At 39.8% G+C, this 21,182-nt stretch overlaps 1 protein-coding gene across 2 annotated transcripts; it reads left to right on the forward strand.

Moving 5' to 3' along the window:
• The first annotated feature begins 902 nt into the window (after positions 1-902).
• SF2 (splicing factor 2) lies at positions 903-20,967 on the forward strand. Of its 2 annotated transcripts, XR_011223044.1 has the most exons (5): positions 903-1,168; positions 7,171-7,340; positions 18,738-18,910; positions 19,059-19,516; positions 20,232-20,967. XR_011223044.1 is itself a non-coding variant. In XM_069305797.1 (4 exons), the coding sequence occupies exons 1-4, from the start codon at positions 996-998 to the stop codon at positions 19,260-19,262; spliced, it is 720 nt and encodes a 239-aa protein (XP_069161898.1). In that variant the 5' UTR covers positions 903-995; the 3' UTR covers positions 19,263-20,967. The 2 variants fall into 2 exon arrangements, 1 of the variants encoding a protein (XP_069161898.1); XM_069305797.1 differs by having other exon boundaries at positions 19,059-20,967.
• The last annotated feature ends 215 nt before the right edge of the window (positions 20,968-21,182 follow it).

Raw genomic sequence — 21,182 nt, forward strand, 5'->3', positions numbered from 1 at the left:
TCAACTCACACCAAAGTATCACCTGTGTACTTCTGTATATTAGACCAAATATATATATAGTATCTTAGTGTCTGTGTTTATTGTCACCATACTTTACGTAACAATAGAACCGTTACAGTTGTGCTCTGGGACTGTTTAGCTTTATGGGGGTTGGATGAGATGTATACTTGCTAGGCTTACGGTTACACAACTGGTCGGGGTCTGGTTACACAACTGGTCAAGCTTCGGTTACACAACTGGTCGGGCTCCGGTTAAATAACTGGTCGGGCTCCAGTTAAATAACTGGTCGGGCTCCGGTTAAATAACTGGTCTGGCTCCGGGGGTGTCACTTGGGCTATGGGTTGTGCATGGTCGGGCTTCCGTTCGTGCATGGTTGTGTTCCAGAGGTTGTTTGTTTGGTTCGTTCATGCTAGGCTTGTGGTTAGACAACTGGTCGGGCTCCGGTTTCATAACTTGTCGGGTTCCGATTACATAACTCCAGGGGTGTGACTTGTTGGGCTTTGGGTTGCACATGGTTGTGCTCCGGTTCGTACATGGTTGTGCTTCAGTGGTTGTTTGTGTACTAGTGCTTCAGGTTTGTTTGCTAGGGCTCTGTTTATATGTTTCCTAGAAATTCGGGTTTCTTTTTTTTATATAGTTCAATTGTTTGATATGGCTCCGGTGTAGGGAGTGCATGTAGAAGCAGGTGTGGGAGTGCACGTGGATGTGGGAGCAGGTGTGGGAGTGCATGTGGGAGTGCACGTGTGGGTGTGGGAGCAGGTAGTGGGAGTGCATGTAGGAGTAGGTGTGGGAGTGTACGTGCATGTGGGAGGAGGTGTGGGAGCAGCAGGTGTGGGGTAGCGGGTGTGGGCGAGGCGGGGAACTACTTGGCGAGGCGGAGGAGGGTGTAGGAGGCGGGCGGGAGGGCGCGCGCCGCCACTCACAAACACCGCGTGAACGACGCCATACTGGACGCTCTACCTTCACGCCGCCTCCCCCAACCGCCATTATCGGCCATGTCCTACGGCAGAGGAAACAACGAATGCCGTATCTACGTCGGGAACTTACCCCCGGACATCAGGACGAAGGATATCGAGGATTTGTTCTACAAGTTTGGGAAAATTGTCTTTATAGATCTGAAGAACCGTCGAGGGCCACCATTCGCCTTCGTGGAGTTTGAGGACGCAAGGTGAGAGGGTGGTGAGGGTGGCGGCGTCTTGAAGGTGGTGTGGGCGTCTCCAGCGTGAGTGTGGGGGGCTGGTGGTTGTGGGTGTGGTGGAGCAGGTGTGGCCAGTGTGGCTGGGGTGGTGTGGCGCGTCTCGTGGCCACATCAGTACCTTGGCAGTTTTGGCGGTAAATTTGTCTTGCTATTTTGTTCGGCTTTTTAGACATTATGAACAATCGACCAAATTAACAGCAATATAATCCAGAATTGCCTTTGTGTTAGCCTAAGTATTAATAATTGTTTTACTCATGAATTTTTCTACCTGGGAATTAAATTATTTTGATACTTATTATTTTGTTTAACATTATAATAGTTTGGGAGAGCCTTTATATATTTAGTCTAGAGTATACATAACTGGCACAGACCTATTAATAATAATTTTAATTTATTAATCCCTTGGTTAGGAACACGGGAGGAATCCCGATCATATGTGGCATTCTTCCAAGAAAGGGAGTTGGAAACAAATGGTTATCAAGGGCACTTGGTGTCGCTTACCGTCTGGACAAATACTGCAAATCATATGCAATATTGTTCATAGATAACTGGAAACACTTGTATGGAAGAAATGACATGTATGCTCGAGATGTAGTGCATCTGTCCAGGGCTGGGGTTGTTGCTGTTGCCAACTTGTTCGAACCTGTGGATGGAAGGGGTGTATCTCTGTTCCGAACCATAATGAAATCTGACCCAAGTAGCAATTTGGTCAACCCATGTGTTGCGTTTCAACAATGGTCGCCCAAGTTAATTTTTAACTTGGGCGATTTTACCAACTTGTAAAATTGTACTTGGGTAAAAACTAACTTGATTATAACATTCAAAATTTCTGTGTAGATGTGCAAGTCGCCATGGCACAGTGGTAAAACGCTGACCTAACCTAATCTAACGTTGAAACACTTCATTTTTGGTTTAATAAGTTATAAAGATGTTTTCAACAATATTCGTGGCATTTAACAATTTTTAACTTGGGCGACCAAGTTAAAATTTGAATTTGACCATTGTGGAATGCAACACATGGGTTAATCCAATTGACAATCGGGTCGGATTCTAACAAGGGTTCGACCATCTCCAATGTAGATAGTGGGGTGAGAATTGATATAGAGAAAGAAGGCACTAAAGGTGTATTTGTGGGAGAAACAAATTGGCTTAATGAACAGGGAAGGAGACGGGCCTCAAAAGAGCAATACACTTCAGGTATATTACATGAACAGTAGGAGTCTAAGAAACAAAATAAAAGATTTGAATGCTCTTGTCTGCACAGAAACAAACATATTATTGCACTTACCAAAATGTGGATGAATGTAGAAAATAAGAGAATTATTAGCTGAATATCATATAAACGGATTTAAACTATTTCACAGATATATTAGACGATGAGGGGGAGTAGCCATACAGGGGTATATGTTAGGGAAAATTTGAAATGCAGTCTCAGAGGGAATCAAAACTAAGCCACACAAACTATTTGGCTGGAATTAAACAAAAAAGCTAAAAATATAATACATGGGTACCTCGGTTTAAGAGTTTAATCTATTCCTGGAGACAGCTCGTAAACCGAAAGTAATTTCCTCGTAAGAAATAATGGGAAATTAATTAATTCGTTCCTGACTGCCCACAAACCTCACTTCAAACTAAATTTTATACCTAATTCATCTAAATCTACACTACAAAAGCATGTTCAAGTTATTACTTACCCTTGCTGATGACTGCTGTTGGCGTATGGAAGATGGTGAGGAGGGGGGAGGAGAGGTGTTACTGTTTGGAAGGGGAGTCTCCTTCCATTATAACATCAGGCAGTGAGGACTTCACTGATGTGCACACTCTGGCACGTTTTGCCTGCATACCACTAGGACCTGCTTGTGGCTCTCTGCTTGCTTGTCTTACTAAGAATATGTAAAGACACATGTTTTTCCCTACATTTAATACTTGTTTGTAGTAAGACATCACATTGTCATTTAAAAGGTCAATGCAGCAGCAGCAGCCTGCTACAGCTTTATCCAAGTGAGTTTTTTCAACAAAACTTTGCAGTTTTTCCCATACTTCACACATTTTCTTAATGAGGAAGGGACATCCTCTACTGCCTCTACTCACAACTATTTTTCTTAGGTTGAACCCTACCACTGGCTTTCTTGGTGTAATAACCCAAATCCAGGTAATAACCCTCTGAAATGATGAACGTCTCGTGATCGTAATCGTTCGCTATCCCTGTTGTAATTCTCTCTCTCTCCACTCAATACCCCAGCTTAACACTGTTACCAGTATGTTACTTAATATATTATTGTTAATTAATTAATTATTATATAATATATTAATATATTATGAGTATGTTACTTAACACTACACCAGTATGACCCCTCACTGGACTGCCACGTATATCAGAGGAATATTAAATGAGGAAGATACCTCAAGGACAAGGGTTATTAATTTATAAAACAAATAATAGAACTCATTAAACACTGCCACCACCTTCCCGACTAACCATACCTGAATGTGTCTATCACCGATCCCCTAGGAAGGCAAGGAATCAGTAATCATGGGACTCCAAGGGTAATACGAATTTCAGTAATAAATTTTGGGAAATTAGTTTGTTTAATTTACGTTACTTATTTAAATCCAAGGGCAACTTTAGTATCTATTAACCTTAGGAGAACATGGGGGTTTCCAATTCAACACATAAAAATGACAAGTAGAAAAATATATCAAAGGGGAGTTAAGTGAATACCACTGGACAAGTTATACAATTTATTTTATGAAACATGTAAATTAAGACAATTTGAAAATATACCCTATTCTATTCCCCTAGAGGCACAATGGATATCTACTGAGGACATGAGTCAAGTGCACCATACCTTAAAATCGCACTGAGGCCACGATGTTGATGGCTGCCCTCAGCCCGTCGGAGCCGGTCGGCCGAGCGGACAGCACGCTGGATTTCTGATCCTGTGGTCCTGGGTTCGATCCCAGGCGCCGGCGAGAAACAATGGGCAGAGTTTCTTTCACCCTATGCCCCTGTTACCTAGCAGTAAAATAGGTACCTGGGTGTTAGTCAGCTGTCACGTGCTGCTTCCTGGGGGTGGAGGCCTGGCCGAGGACCGGGCCGAGGGAACACTAATAAGCCCCGAAATCATCTCAAGATAACCAAGAAGAAGCCCCTAGGATGCGGGCTTGCGGCCCCCTTTATTCCACACACTCCCGAGACACACTGATAAAATTTTGTTTTACCAGCTTATTGCTGGGAAGGATTACTCCTCCCACCATCTAATACAGCCCCAGGGCTCCACCCATTATTTTGGCAAAGGCCAACCATTTAACACTTAGGCCTGAGGTCTGGCTCTCTAGGGCCAATAAGAACTTGGCCCTTATCTCCTGCCAATCACCTTCACTGATCTGCCGTGGAAGGCTACATGAATTCCTGAAGATTGAGTCGGCTCCCTCCAGCTATTAGAAGGGAAACAAGGCGCCTCTATGGAGCCCAGTGCACCTGCGAGCAATGTTTACCAACTGATAAAATATGTTCAAGCCTGTCTCCTCCAAGATGAGAGCTTGCCTTCAGCCGAACAAGTCTGTGGTTAGGGAAGAGGACAGGTTGACTAGTTTAGGAGTTACCAAGGAGGATATTAAACATACTGTATAGTGAAACTCAAGCCAAACAAATCCAGGGCCAGATGTGTTTGCCAGGGTGCTTAAAGAATGCAAAGAGGAGGTTTGCGAGCCATTATCTATCATATTTAATAAATCATTAGTCAGGCAGAGTGCCAGAGAAAAGGTGAAAAGGTGAAATTTTGTCTTGGCTAACTCTGGAGTTAGTGACAAGACTCGATTGCCATTGTATGCTGGCTGCCACAGCCTGTGTCGTAACAAATTCAAAAATTCAAAAAATTTAAATGTTTATTCAGGTAAAGTACATACATAAAAGGTGTGATACAAATATTGATGAATTTATAGATAGAGCTAGTACATACAATGCCTAAAGCCACTGTTACACAAAGCATTTTGGGCAGGAAAAACACCAAAGACTAAAACTTAATACTAATTGAGATTAAAGTATAAAATGTGTGAGAAAATAAAAAATAAAATAAGGGGGGAACATGGCAGAAAAACAGCAAAAAATACAATTTGGTCGACAAACAGCATTGTTTAACAAAATAGCAGACAGGTTGACATTATAGGGGTAAGGTAGGTTACAGGGAGTTAATTAGGTAATGCTTAGTTTTTATCTTAAACTGGTTGAGAGAGGTACACTGTACATGATTGGGAAGGTCATTCCACATTCTGGGTCCCTTGATTTGTAGAGCATTTCTAGTTTGATTAAGTAGTACTCTTGGAATATCAAAAAGGTATTTGTTTCTGGCGTGGTGCTCATGAGTTCTATTAAAACCAATCAATGAACATAACATTAAAAATACATTACCTGTACTGTACAGGGTATAAGAAAACACATCTCTAAAATTTTATTTAAAACATTAATAATCATTGATACAGTACACATATTTTGAATATTTTGCAATACAAAGGAATGGACCAATTTTTTTCCACCCATCTGAACTTTGTCAGACCGTGTTCATGCATCATCCATGCAGCAGTCAACAGCCGGCTTAATTGTTGGCACAGCACTAACTTGGCATGCAATTGCATAATGAATTTTATTTAATTTTAGTTATATAAAATATATCTTGAATATTGTTTGAAATATTACCGACACTTCAACTTCGAAAAATACTGGAGCCCCGCATTTAACGAGTTGGGTACAGCCCCATATAAGCCACTTGCATTACCACAGCACAAGTTAGGCTATCTTTCATAGGCTTGTATCCGGGCAATAACTTCTGCGTAATGTATGTCCTCTTCGGCAATTTTTTCCAGGATAGCCCTCCTTCATCACACACTTGTTGTACTTGTTGTGGTAGGTATCCCTCACTCTACAAAATGTTTAAATTTGCTAACAAATCTTTCAGCTGCAGGTTTGTCTGAGCTGGCACCCTCACCATGATTCACAACATTATGAATGCCACTTTTTTTAAAGTTCTCAAACCATCCCTTGCTTGCCTTAAACTTTTCTATCTGCATCACTTGTTCCAGTGGTTTTCTGTATCAGATCTTCATGCACCATCCTTGCTTTTTCACAAATGACAGCTTCTGAAATGCTACCACCTGCTAAGTGCTTGTTGTTTATTCAAATTAATAATAACTTTTTGCATCCTCAAGTGTGTGTGTCCTTTGTTTCGTAGTTGTTGTTATGCCTTTTGCCACTTTAGCACTCATAATGTCCTTTTTCTTAGTACGGTGGATATCGTTGACATGGATTTGTTATACTAGCTTAGCCAGTTCAACAACCCTCATACCATTTTCATATTTACGAATGATCTTTAGTTTTTCCTCTATGGTCATCCTTAAAATTGCTTTCTTTGGTTGAGCTTTACCACTGACACTTCTGGTAGTTTTGGAAGAAGTCAAGCCTGGCCTCAGGCTGGGCTTGGGGAGTAGAACAACTCCCAGAATCCCATCAAGCAGGTACCCATGGCATGATATTATCTAAGAACTTTTGTCAAAAAAAAAAAAAAAAAAAAAAAAAAAAAGGCAGGCAAACAATGAAATTCTTCACAAAGAATTCAAGCACGGCCGTGATCGTTACTTCGCGGGATAGGCTTGTAAACAAATCGAGAGTGCCGTGCCCCCAGTACCACTCGCTCGTTCAACCATACGCGTATGAACAGATATCTTCCAAGTGTCCACCCAGTGCAACTATATTTACTTTTTTCTTACATTTTCCATACAAATTAATAATTCTTATTAAATTTTTATATTTTGTGCATAGGCAAGTATGGCCACTGTCCAAGGGTTAAAAAAATGCAGTTAATGGAATCTCCTAAAATGTGGTCTTGGCATGATAAAAAGTTCCCCATCCACTATTCTAGGTCATGCTTGTGACTGCTATTGCTATAGTTTGGTCTTATTGTCAATTTTTTTAACAGGGATGCGGAAGATGCTGTCCACTCGCGTGATGGATATGACTATGATGGCTATCGACTACGAGTGGAGTTTCCTCGTAACAGCCTGCCTGGAGCTGCCAGAGGAGCTTCTGGTAGAGGGAGAGGCCGAGGGCCTCCTGCAAGAAGATCACAATATCGCGTTCTAGTTACAGGTCAGTTTGTATATTAATAATGTTTACTATTCTATATACTATTCAGGTTTATCATTTGATATTTCATGTTCTGTGGTGCACAATGCATACACGTGCGATTGGACATAGCAATTTCTCATACTTGCACAAACACTTTCCAATTTTTTGTGCAAAATCTACTAGCAAATGCTCCAACTTTGTCTAAATAATCAACAATGTAACTTGAAAAACAAGAAAATCAAAACAATTTTAAAATTGAATATTGAAAACTTCAGATTTTCAAATCAGATTAAAAAATATAAAATATCAATTGTTCATTTGGCGTTCTCAGCATAACATATGATCATAAGCATATGATCTTCATTTTCATAAAATTAGAATACAGGCTTCAGTATAGTTTACTGTATAAAATAAAATTGTCAATATGGCATTTGAAATATGCGCCAAATTTAGAAAAAAAAATTATTTCCAAACTTTTAGGGTTTATGAAAAATCCATTTATAGGGATTGTAGAACAAACAGCTGTGCACACTATATGTAAAAATTGTGACAATAGGTCAGAAAGTGGATTTTTTGATCCGAAATTCTAGTTATAGCACCTCAAGGTATAGATGTAATTAAAATTATCGTCAATGAATAAGGGAGTTCTAATTCATTAATTTACTTATGTTTTCATAAACATTGTTTGGCATTCATCCTCGAATGTGAAAGTTGCAGTTTTTCTTGACTTCATGTGTGTTGAAATGAAGTCAAGAAAAAGTAACCTACTAAATATAAGGATAATTGTAATGATTTGGGGGATATATAAGTGATAACGCCCTAATCTGGTCCCCAATTGTCAAAACAGAGACAAAGAAAATAGTTTGAAAGCTGTGAAAAATCAGCAAAAAAAATTCAAAGTCCCAAGTTCTGCCAGTTATAACCGATTTATTTATTGACCAATTTCATTGTCTTCACATAGTTAGGGATGGGTATGCACTTTCCCAGGATGTAAAGATTACAACTAAATCAGGTAATAAACGAAGGCAAAAACCTAAAACTAAAAAAAAATCCACCTAAAAATATTTTTTTGAACATTGATGAAAGCAAGATATTAACATTGCACAATGTACTTATGCGATATAAAACAAAATAGAGCATAATAACATATTATTTGTTACGTATTAGTCAGCAATGCTATAAAGGCACCAGCTGCATATCCTCTTTGTGGACACTTCTTACTATTATTATTCTTTGAGCTTCAGAGCAAGACATCTCTTTAGTACTGCATTATTTATCAGTTCCAGTTAATAGGTGCTGTTCTCCTTATCAACAAAACATCATTCTTTAAACAAATCCACAAGGGCCGTGACGAGGATTCGAACCTGCGTCCGGGAGCATCCCAGACACTGCCTTAATCGACTGAGCTACGACAGGTTAAAAGGATTGAAACCGAAGTTCAACTGACTGAACTTACTGGATCCCGTAGCCTCTCCGAGGCACAAATCAGGATTTTACACAACCCCCCCCCCCCTGCACCCGAGCTATGTCAATAGGCCGTTCTCCCTCTTTGCCCTTACATCATTACACAGAGATCACACTAACGTAATCGTTAGTGTGGTCATAGCTCAGTCGATTAAGGCAGTGTCTGGGGTGCTCCCGGGCGCAGGTTCGAATCCTCGTCACGGCCCTTGTGGGTTTGTTCATTTGATGCATCACATTACTGTGATCTCTGTGCGTAATGATGTAAGGGCGAAGAGGGAGAACGGCCTGTTGACATAGCTCGGGTGCAGGGGGTCGGGGGCGTTGTGTAAAATCCTGGTTTGTGCCTCGGAGAGGCTACGGGATCCAGTAAGTTCAGTAGAACTTCAGTTTCAACCCTTTTAACCCTGTCGTAGCTCAGTCGATTAAGGCAGTGTCTGGGATGCTCCCGGACGCAGGTTCGAATCCTCGTCACGGCCCTATAAATCATGCTATTAGTCCCACAAAATTTAGTGGTAAAGTTTAGCTTAAGAAAATTGTTGAGGATGACGGTATAAGAAGACACTTTGTAAACATGAGGACGGTATGCACATGGTAGATCTGGCAAAATAAAAAATTATGTGCAGTATGGCAAGAACACACAAGTTTTGCTGAAAAGACTTGCCCAGATAAAGCTGTAGTAGCAAGCTGTTTTGTTAACTTTTTTAATGACAGTATATTCTCACTACAGACAGTTGTTAAATTGTAGGCAAAACAAGTGTCTTTAGACAGATTCTTAGTGAGACAAACAACTAGTGAGCCGCAACCAGGTCCAAAATATTAAATAATTTTGTGATAATGAACGTCCAAAATTTAAAATATTTGTTAAAATTCCATTTATTATGGGGCTAGTTTTAACATGCGCGCCTTTAGATTGCAAACAATGATACCAAAATGAAAGACGTAACATGAAAATTGATGTCAGAACACTGGAAGGATATAAATAATTTTGTGATGATGAGTGTCCAAAATTTAAAATTTATTAAAATAACAATTATTGCTCTATTATTATGGGACTTGTTTTAAAATATGCGCCTTTATATTGCGAACAATTTGATACTAAAATGAAAGACGTAACACGAAAATTGATGTTAACAAACTGAACAACTATACACATTAGGTTGCTGTGCCAATTGGTGCTCGTTCACGGGTAACGGTTAGCCGACTTTAGGCTTTGCTTTGGGAAGTCACGCCAGGCTTTTGGACCGTATATGCATATACCCCTGTTGGGATTTCAGTTGCGAACACATTGATACCAAAACGAACAATGTAGCACGAGAATTAAGGTGAGAAAAATGAAACTAGTATATACATTTTACTGATTTTGTGCGCTCATGGGTAACTTTGCAGACTACACTTGCTGTGGGGTGTCACGCCGGGCTTTTGGACCTTGTATGCATATACACACCTGTAGGGAATTCTATTGAAAACTGAAACTAGTATGCACATTTCCATGTCACCGCACGCTCGCCCGCACCGCCAGGAGCATTCCGTGCATACCTGTGGAGTGCATGTTCTAGGCACGTTAGTGCTAATACTAAGTCTGAATTTAGTTTAAATACCACTAATATAAAGTATACATTATTTAAATGCATTATGAATTGTCATTGTATATTGTCAATGACAATATCATTGTATCTGATCTATTGTCATTATCAATAGAAGATTAGACATCAGTGAAGCACTATATCAAGAAATCTAGACCAGCAATCAATAACCAGCTAATACAGAATTACACACTACCCACTTCAAAATCCCTGGCCAATGCAAAAGCTGGTCCAAATGACCCTTCAACAGGGTCGGAAGCAGCCAGAAGAACATTAGCTGCCAACATGTCACTATGTTGATACATTTAATACCTTATTAATATCCCCCATGTAATGTCATTCATCAATGTTACCTAACCACCTTACCATAAGAGGATATAACCAGGTGTTAAGCACAGTACAATTTATCTTTGTTTAGACAAATGGTAATCTCCCTCTCTTTCCTCCAAAGCTTACTCTTTCGTCGTTCCTTTCAAGTCAGGCTTGGTGCAACTCTGCTTCTTTTCGGCAATATGAAGATGTAACCCAAGGTAGTGTTCTGAGCACTACTCTTTTTCTGGTTGCCTTCAATGGTCTTCTTTCCTCCCTGCCTTTTGGCATCTTCGCTCTTTATGTCGACGATCTTACTCTTTGCTGTCTAGGTGATGATTCGCCTCTCCTTCAACGGTGGCTTCAACTTGCGATTGATGCCGTGTTGTCTTGGTCCACCAATCATGGCTTAAAGTTCTCTGCAACCAAGACTTGTGCCATGACTTTACTCGAAAGCGTGTTGTCCTTCTTCCTTCTTTGTTGCTTTATGGTCATCCCCTTGTGTACAACAATTCCGCAAAGCTTTTGGGGTTAATTTTTGACACTCATTTGTCTTGGTTGTCCCATAACTTTTACCTCCGTGTTGAATGCTCTAAGGGCATTAACCTACTTAAGGTTCTGTCACATACTTCTTGGGGAGCAGATAGGCGCACCTCAACTTGTACGTTGACCCTGGCTTCCTGTCTCCAGGACTGCCGAGATCGCTACTGTCTTTGTGGAGGATCCCCCTTCCTCAATATTGCAAATCCCTAACCACATCACTGAAGCTTTTACCCCTCCTACAGTTCTGAAACTACTTTTCCTTGAACTTTTTCTTCACATTCCTGCTCAGTTTCCATCTTCACTGATGGATTTAAGCCTACAGACGGCATAGGCTACTCTTGTTTTTCCTGACCACACCTATATGTGTTGCCTGCCTTTGGAGACTAGCATCTTCATGGCAGAACTTTGCTATTCTCTATGCTCTTCGTCTCCTGCTTTCTCGCTGTCAATCCTCCTTTGTGGTTGTAGTTGACTCTTGTAGTGCCCTCATGGCTCTGGAGTCCTTTAATCCGTTCCATCCGGTGGTCGTCGAGATTCAACCTTGGCTATTACTTGTTACCAGTCGATTTAAGATTGTTGAGTTTTGTTGGGTTCCCAGCCATATTGGTATCTCCTTAAATGTGTGCGGATGCTGCCGCTAAGGGAGCTATCGACATTTCTCATCTCTCGTAAAGGTATTTATTCCTTATTCCGACTTTTACCCAATTATTCATTCCTCCTTCCTTGACTGTTGGCAGGGTTGTTGGTCTTCTGTTACTGGTAACAAACTGCATACTCTTAAGGGTAGTGTCCCTGTGGCCTTCCTCCTACCACCGTAAGCGGCGATGGGAAACGGCTCTGGCAAGGTTGCGTATTGGCTATACACACTTAACGAAGCGCCGCCCTGCTCCTTATTGTTCCCAATTGCATTGTCCCTCTTACAGTTGTGCATATCCTTGTTGAATGACCTGACTTCCAGGACGAGCGTGAGCGAATTCTTAGTGAATTCGGTACTTTTGATATCGTTCACCTTATGCCTTTCTCTTCTCTTATTGGCATCCTCGGTGATATTTAACGCCCTCTGATTATTCCGCACATTTGATGGTGCTACATAGCCTTCCCGGCTTGGTGCCTTCTTTGATATTTACTTAAGTATTAATCAACTATAGACTGAAAGTTAATTCACACTAGTCACTTCACTCACTCCAAATGAGATTTTGTTGGCACAGCTGAGTCCTCCACCCCACATAACATGGTGGGATGAGGGCAACAGCTGATAACTCATTTCTTTCACTGTAGTTGAAAGCTTCATCCCATTGGCAAAGGCGATCTTGGCAAGGACATACCTGGTCCAAGGCAGGCTGTTCTGTGCTCCAAATTCCTGTAGGCTTGACTGATCTCCCCTCAGGCTCTCAGCCTCCCTTATATTTATAATTCATTGTCTTGAGTTACCCCTTCATTCATGCCATATTAGACTCAATCCTTATGATGTTGACCCTTACCCAAGCTAGATGACACAACCTGGGTCCCCATGGACCCTAGGTGTGACTCCCGAGTTTCAGGTGTCACCTGCACCAGATCTTGCCATTCTTGCTTCTTCACCTGGTGTACATACTTCTGCTTCACGCTCGCTCATTCATTTATATGCCTACTAATAAACATAAAAACATGCTAATATCTGAAATGCAAGCATACACCATGTTAGTGGTGGCCCCACAATCAATGTTAAAAGATATAGGAAGGCAATTTTATTTTAGACCTTTATGCCCCTATGGCCCTAGACGTTTCATCCCTAGAGCTCAAGATTTATGAATATTTCATTAGTGTGTGTATGTATGTATATATATACACACACATAAAAACACACACACACACACACACACACACACACACACACAAAAACACACACACACACACACACAAAAACACACACACACACAAAAACACACACACTCACAAAAACACACACTCTCACAAAAACACACACAAAAACACACACATTCACAAAAACACACACTCACAAAAACACACACTCACAAAAACACACTCACAAAAACACACACACTCACAAAAACACACTCACAAAAACACACACTCACAAAAACACACTCACAAAAACACTCGCAAAAACTCACAAAAACACACTCACACAAACACACTCTCACACAAACACACTCACACAAACTCACTCACACACACAAACACACTCTCACATACACAAGATAATAATAATATCATTATCTTTATATTATTAATAATAATAATAATAAGGTAATATTGAAAAGTCAATTCTCCAAAATTCATTTTTATGAATTTTGGAGAATTGATTTTTCAATTACCTTCGACAGTGAATAGAAACATAAGAAATATTGAGAATTCGTGTTAGAATTATTAATCTTACTTTTTCGGTCACATTTAATAATATATGTTTACAAGAAAGACTGCTACCAAAATATACTAATATATATGTATATAATATATAGTCGTACCTAGTAGCCAGAACGTGCACACTTAGCCTACTATGCAAAGGCCCAATTTGCCTAATATGCCGAGTGATTTTTTTAATTTTTAATAAATTGTTTCCAATTAGTTTTATTTTAATTATTATTATATTATATTAGGAACATATATTATTGACGTATTTGTATTACCTAAGGTTAGGTTAAGATAGGTAAGGTTGCTTAGGTTTGGTCATATATCTAAGTTTTAACTTAAATTTAAACCAATTAACTTGTACATAATGAAATAGCCAGATTTATCATTTTATAAGAAAAAATTAGAAAAATATATAAATTCAGGAAATCTTGGCTTATTAGGCAAATTGAGCCTTGCATAGTAGGCCGAGTACAACATTCTGGCTACTAGGTACAACATACACACACACACACACACACACACACACACACACACACACACACACACACACACACACACACACACACACACACACACACACACACACACATATGCCGTATTGTAGTACAGGTTGATGGTAGTGAGTGGTGTCCCAGAGAACATAAAGGTATAGTGCTCTTGAAAAATAGGTGAGATAACAGGAAAGTGCTAAGGGAAGTGAAAAATCGGATGAGAAAAAGTTGCCCTAGTGTTTACAGTGCAGAGAAGAACATTCAAGATGGCCACTGGCAAGGGGAAAAACAAAACAGAGCTTGATTTTGAGGGATTCAATGAAGAAAGCATTGATATTAGTAGTCTACATAACAAGTTGGTAAATTTAGATACTATAGTGAACTCTCATGTAGAAATAATTAGTAAATTGAAAGAAAGTAATGACCATTTGAATAGCAAAGTTTTATGTCTTGAGGGTTTAGTGAAAGACTTGCGCAAGGATAAGAATCAATTGGAAACAAATTGCAAAGCCATGGAAGAAGAAAATAAACTCTTAAAAATAGCTTTGGAAGAAGTTAAAGTAAATTTAAACATAAATGACTACAATAGGTTAGGCAAGGAAATTCAACAGGAGAAACAGCTTTTGTCAGCACAGATGGAGGAAGTTACACAGGGAATAGAACAGTGCAAGAAAGATATGCAACTCACTTATGCACAAGTGGCCAAGGAGAAGGAAAAAATAGAAGAAGCAGTAAAGGAAGTCAAACACTGCAGCAACCAAGATAAAACAAACATTAGGCTAGAAGTGAGGAAAGAATTGGCATCTAACCCGAAGTTGGTGCAAAACACAGTTGATCGGAGTAAGTCCCTGATCATTTTTGGCTGCAAAGAAAAGGCGATAACATCTAGGTCAGAAAGAGCTGTAGAAGAAGCTAAAGTAGTAGATAAAATTGTTGGCCTCGTGGAAGGTCTTACAAACAGAGAGAATGTGTGCGACTACAGGAGAATAGGCAGGTACGTAAAAGGGAAAGATCGACCTTTGAGGATCACCCTAAACGGTGCCAAACAGATGGAAGAAGTACTAAGGAATGCTAGAAAATTGCAAAGGGATGAGGATGGGAAAGGGTGGTCGTTAAGACGAGATCTTTCAAAAGAAGATAGAGAGAAGCTGAAACTGAACCTCGCCGAGGCAAAACATTTAAATGAGAGCAGGAATGAAGAAGAAATAAATTCTTTTTTCTACAAAGTGATAGGGGTAGGCAAACCAGTAAAGTGGTACATAAAGGCAAACCAACAAAATCAATAGAGAGAGGGGGAGTGAAGAATAAGGAGAGGGGGAACAAGTTCCTGAAGATTGCATACACCAACATAGATGGAGTGAGATCGAAGATACTGGAGTTAAGTGATGTAATACAGCTGCAGACACCAGACATTGTTGCACTCACGGAGACAAAACTTGAAGATGTAATTTTAAATGAGGTCATATTCCCAAGGGGCTACTCAATTTGGAGACGGGACAGAAAAATTAGGAAAGGCGGTGGCGTTGCTGTGCTGGTAAAAGAACACCTAAAGGTGAAGGAAATAATGACTGCCAATCCACAAGAAGTTGACATAATAGCACTAGAGATCTGCTATGAGGATGATAAACTAATGATGATAAATGCATATAGTCCACCGCCAAGCAGCACATGGTCAAAGGAGGAGCTAGATAGTAAACGTGAAGGTCTTATAACAATAATGAGAGAGATTATAGCGAGAGCGGATAACGATAGATCACGACTGTTGATAGTCGGTGACTTCAACTTGAAATCCATAGACTGGGAAGCATATGAAGCTAAAACAGAAGATTTTTGGACCTGTAAATTTGTAGACCTCATCCTGGAAACATTCTTGTATCAACATGTTAAACAAGCTACGAGGATGAGGGAAGGGGACGTTCCCTCCATGCTAGATTTGATATTTACCAGGAAGGAGGAAGAGATATTTGACATTCAGTACCTTCCTCCCTTGGGTAAAAGTGACCATGTCTTTTTGGGAATAAAGTATGCAATGCGTTATAAGCTGGAAGAAAATAAGGAGGTTGAAGCAGTTGAAAAACCAGACTTCAGGAGAGGACATTATGGTGACCTTAGAAATTTTTTTAGTGAGTATAATTGGACAGACTTGATGCTAGGCAAGGAAGTGAATGAGATGTATGGCAAGTTTTGTGAAATATATGATAAAGGCACAAAAAAATTTATACCAAAACAGAGATGCAGAACTAGGAAACAGGATTGGTTCAATAGAAATTGCGAGAGGGCTAGAGACCGAAAGACACAAAAATGGAATCAATACAGGAAGAGGCCGAACCCCCAAACATACCAGCGATACAAAGATGCGAGAAACAACTACACGGCAGTGAGGAGAGAGGCAGAAAGAAATTTTGAAAAAGGGATTGTGGACAAATGTAAAACAGAACCAGGTCTATTCTATAAATTCATAAACAACAAATTGCAGGTAAAGGATAATATTCAGAGGTTGAAAATGGGAAATAGATTCACGGAAGATGAAAAGGAAATGTGTGAAACACTAAACGAAAAGTTCCAAAGTGTGTTTGTACAAAATGAAATCTTTAGGGAACCAGATACAATAAGAATTCCAGAGAACAACATAGAACACACAGAGGTGTCTAGAGACGAAGTGGAAAAAATGCTCAAGGAGCTCGGTAAGAACAAAGCAGCTGGCCCAGATGGCGTTTCACCATGGGTTCTGAGAGAATGTGCATCTGAGCTCAGCATTCCACTTCACCTGATCTTTCAGGCATCCCTGTGTACAGGAATCGTAGCAGACGGGTGGAAACAGGCTAACATAGTTCCAATCTACAAAAGTGGCAGCAGGGAAGACCCCCTCAATTATAGACCTGTATCATTGACAAGTGTAATAGTGAAAGTATTGGAAAAACTAATCAAAACTAAATGGGTAGAACACCTAGAGAGAAATGATATAATATCAGACAGACAGTATGGTTTTCGATCTGGAAGATCCTGTGTATCGAATTTACTCAGTTTCTATGATCGAGCCACAGAGATATTACAGGAAAGAGATGGTTGGGTTGACTGCATCTATCTGGACCTAAAAAAGGCTTTCGACAGAGTTCCACATAAGAGGTTGTTCTGGAAACTGGAAAATATTGGAGGGGTGACAGGTAAGCTTCTATCATGGATGAAAAATTTTCTGACTGATAGAAAAATGAGGGCAGTAATCAGAGGCAATGTATCAGAATGGAGAAATGTCACAAGTGGAGTACCACAGGGTTCAGTTCTTGCACCAGTGATGTTTATTGTGTACATAAATGATCTACCAGTTGGTATACAGAATTATATGAACATGTTTGCTGATGATGCTAAGATAATAGGAAGGATAAGAAATTTAGATGACTGTCATGCCCTTCAAGATGACCTGGACAAAATAAGTATATGGAGCACCACTTGGCAAATGGAATTTAATGTTAATAAATGTCATGTTATGGAATGTGGAATAGGAGAACATAGACCCCACACAACCTATATATTATGTGAGAAATCTTTAAAGAATTCTGATAAAGAAAGAGATCTAGGAGTGGTTCTAGATAGAAAACTATCACCTGAGGACCACATAAAGAATATTGTGCAAGGAGCCTATGCTATGCTTTCTAACTTCAGAATTGCATTTAAATACATGGATGGCGATATACTAAAGAAATTGTTCATGACTTTTGTTAGGCCAAAGCTAGAATATGCAGCTGTTGTGTGGTGCCCATATCTTAAGAAGCACATCAACAAACTGGAAAAGGTGCAAAGACATGCTACTAAGTGGCTCCCAGAACTGAAGGGCAAGAGCTACGAGGAGAGGTTAGAAGCATTAAATATGCCAAAACTAGAAGACAGAAGAAAAAGAGGTGATATGATCACTACATACAAAATAGTTACAGGAATTGATAAAATCGACAGGGAAGACTTCCTGAGACCTGGAATTTCAAGAACAAGAGGTCATAGATTTAAACTAGCTAAACACAGATGCCGAAGAAATATAAGAAAATTCACCTTCGCAAATAGAGTGGTAGACGGTTGGAACAAGTTAAGTGAGAAGGTGGTGGAGGCCAAGACCGTCAGTAGTTTCAAAGCATTATATGACAAAGAGTGCTGGGAAGACGGGACACCACGAGCGTAGCTCTCATCCTGTAACTACACTTAGGTAATTACACTTAGGTAATTATATATATATATATATATATGCGAACAAGCCAGAAGCCCAAGATAACTATCCGAGTGCCGGCGGTGGGGTGGTTCAAATAGCCTCGGCTATCACCTCATTATGTCCGGTCGTGATGGTCAAGTGGATTAAGGCGTCTTGTACATACCAGTTGCGTTGCTTCTGGGAGTATGGGTTCGAGTCACTTCTGGGGTGTGAGTTTTCAGTTATATATATATATATATATATATGAAAAGCAGTTGAAAAGTATAAATTTACAGCACAGTATTTGTATAATTGTATATGCCAACCCATGGATACTTTTCTTGATTATTCTAATGTGGTTAAACATGTATATTGTTGTGAATTTATTTATTTGCAAGTATTCGTGTATTTTTTTACCGCCCCATTGTCAGTTACAGTATTCACTGGCAGGGCTTATTACATCCCTTAAACATGAGAACTGAAAGTTTCTTCCTTTTAGGATTGCCTCCAACGGGCAGCTGGCAGGACTTAAAAGACCACATGCGAGAAGCTGGGGATGTATGTTATGCAGATGTTTACAAAGATGGCACTGGAGTTGTTGAATTTCTCCGTTATGAGGATATGAAATATGCCGTTAAGAAGTTAGACGACTCAAAGTTCCGCTCACATGAGGTAAGGATTTTATATGTTCTCTATATTCGTAAACACACTGTAATCCTTAAAATGAGTTGATAGGAACCAGTGTGTTGTGGCAGATTTGCAATGTCTATATACATGTAAACGAGATCATTCCTTTAATTTAATAATTTTCTTATTGCAGGGGGAAAATTCCTACATTCGTGTCAAAGAAGATTATGGAGGATCTAGTCCAGCCTCGGGCGGTGGTGGGGGTGGTCGTGGACGGTCACGGTCCCGATCGCGTTCACCTCGTGGATACCGAGGTTCTCCCACTTACTCTCCAGTGCGACGATCATACTCACGGTCACCCTCACGATCTCGGTCTAGGTCCCGAGAGCGTTACTAAAGTCTGAAATGAGTACAGTATGTGATTCCTGGTACAAGTCTTGGGTTGAGAAGAATGAAGAATATCTAGCCCACATGACTACCTATTGGAGTTACCCAATTTTGTGATGGGTGCCAAGTAATAGGCTGCAGCATCCTATTTGGACTCATCTTTAAAAGGAGCTGTGATCTCCACACTGACCTCGGGTGCCCTGAGCTGACCTGACAGTGTCTCCGGACCCATACAGCCGTTGGCACTGGACTGGAGGACGTCAGGTCTGCACTGTTGCCAGTCAAACGTCCCACTTGCCCTTTGGTTCACTGGCTGTCCTTATTATTTCATAATTTGTTGAAAGGTCCTTTAAGAGTGTGGCACCGTAGTTTAAAAAGTTGTGAAAAAGTTCAGTGACAACATATTTGAAGCAAGTTTGGGCAGCCAGATAAAATTATTGCTCAGTGGCATACTAGTTTTGTGGAAATGCAGCCTAATGGAAAGTTTTTTTTGTACTTTTTTAGAATTTTTATTAATGGTGACTAACTAAGATTTTCAATTTACATAGGTGTATGCAGTCTATTCTGTGGTCAATGTTCAGTATTAAGGAAACTTTCAATGTCTTCGTATACAAAGGGCAAGTTAAATTTTAGATTTAATGTAAGACTGTACTAAGTTTATGAAAGGCATATGTTATGAAAAATATTCATAGGTAATAATGCCAATTAAGTTTATTTAGTGGCGCCTAAGCCAGTTAAGTTCAATTGTTTAATGACTGTGCTAACTGTTTTATGTTCACATTCCATTCTGCCTTCTCACCTGAACAATTCTTATATCTGATATTTTTCTTAGTATTCAGTGTGTAAATACACCACATACGTTTTAATAAACTGTTCAATAAAAATTTGTCTTCTGAATTTTGTATTGAATGAAACTTTACCTGTAGGCTATACCCATCGTATTACTCGAGACTAATTGCTTGTTTTTCTTTCTACACAGTCCCGTAGCTAGTAGGCTGCTGCAATATGGCCATCCTTCCTGCCAAATTATCGTAGATTTTGGAAAGCTAGGATTTGAGAAGTGGAGGAGGAGCATTCACAGTGGCATGGACGAGAGGCTCAATCAGGATCAGAGGATCAGGAGGATACAATGCTGCAGCAAGCTAGCACGGGGAGGATCACACTAATGGATAACTTGGATCAAAAAGGATGAGATGCTCTCATAAGGATCTCACACTTGGCCTTACCAAGGAGACAAAAGGATTATGCGGGGACAGGTTCTGCGCTTGGAGGAACTCACTGGAGGATCATGGATCACTTGTGGATAAGGATTTGAATCGGTCAAGGGATTCACCAAGTAGCAGAGGACTGGATTTGTGAGTTAAGAATTCACCTTCCCTCCCCTCAATTGCCTGAACTTGATCATTAAATTCCCGCCATAGTCCTCTAGTTAGTACAAAAGTTTAAAGTTGCCAGTCTATTGACATGAATATGAAATCCTCTTAGATTATTTCAATGGGGTGATTAAAAGGAGAGATTTTCTTTTAAAGATATAACAAATTTTATTGATAAACAGAAATAATTTTTGCTACAGGTAGGACGAATGTTAAGTCGTAAGGGGCAATTAAAAGCGAACGATCTCGGTCATTATTAATGAAATTTTCTTTTCCAGCAGCATTAGCCTTCAAGGACAACTGTTAAAACTGCATTGAGTCATCAATAAAATATTAATGTTGTACAGAGTTTCTTTAATTCATGCAATGAGGGAGATGGTATAGATATTTTACCAATAATTATGGTAATATTGTGATAGTAATTGCAGTACGATGAGCTTCGATCGTTGGTATTTAAATCTACAAAGACATATGGGCTAAATATACAAATATTGCACTGTACAAGATTGCATAGTATATATATTGCTAGATGTTGCAGCAGTTACGTTTGCATTTTA

The sequence above is a fragment of the Procambarus clarkii genome, chromosome 56 (assembly GCF_040958095.1).
Source record: "Procambarus clarkii isolate CNS0578487 chromosome 56, FALCON_Pclarkii_2.0, whole genome shotgun sequence".
Classification (NCBI taxonomy): Eukaryota; Metazoa; Arthropoda; class Malacostraca; order Decapoda; family Cambaridae; genus Procambarus; species Procambarus clarkii.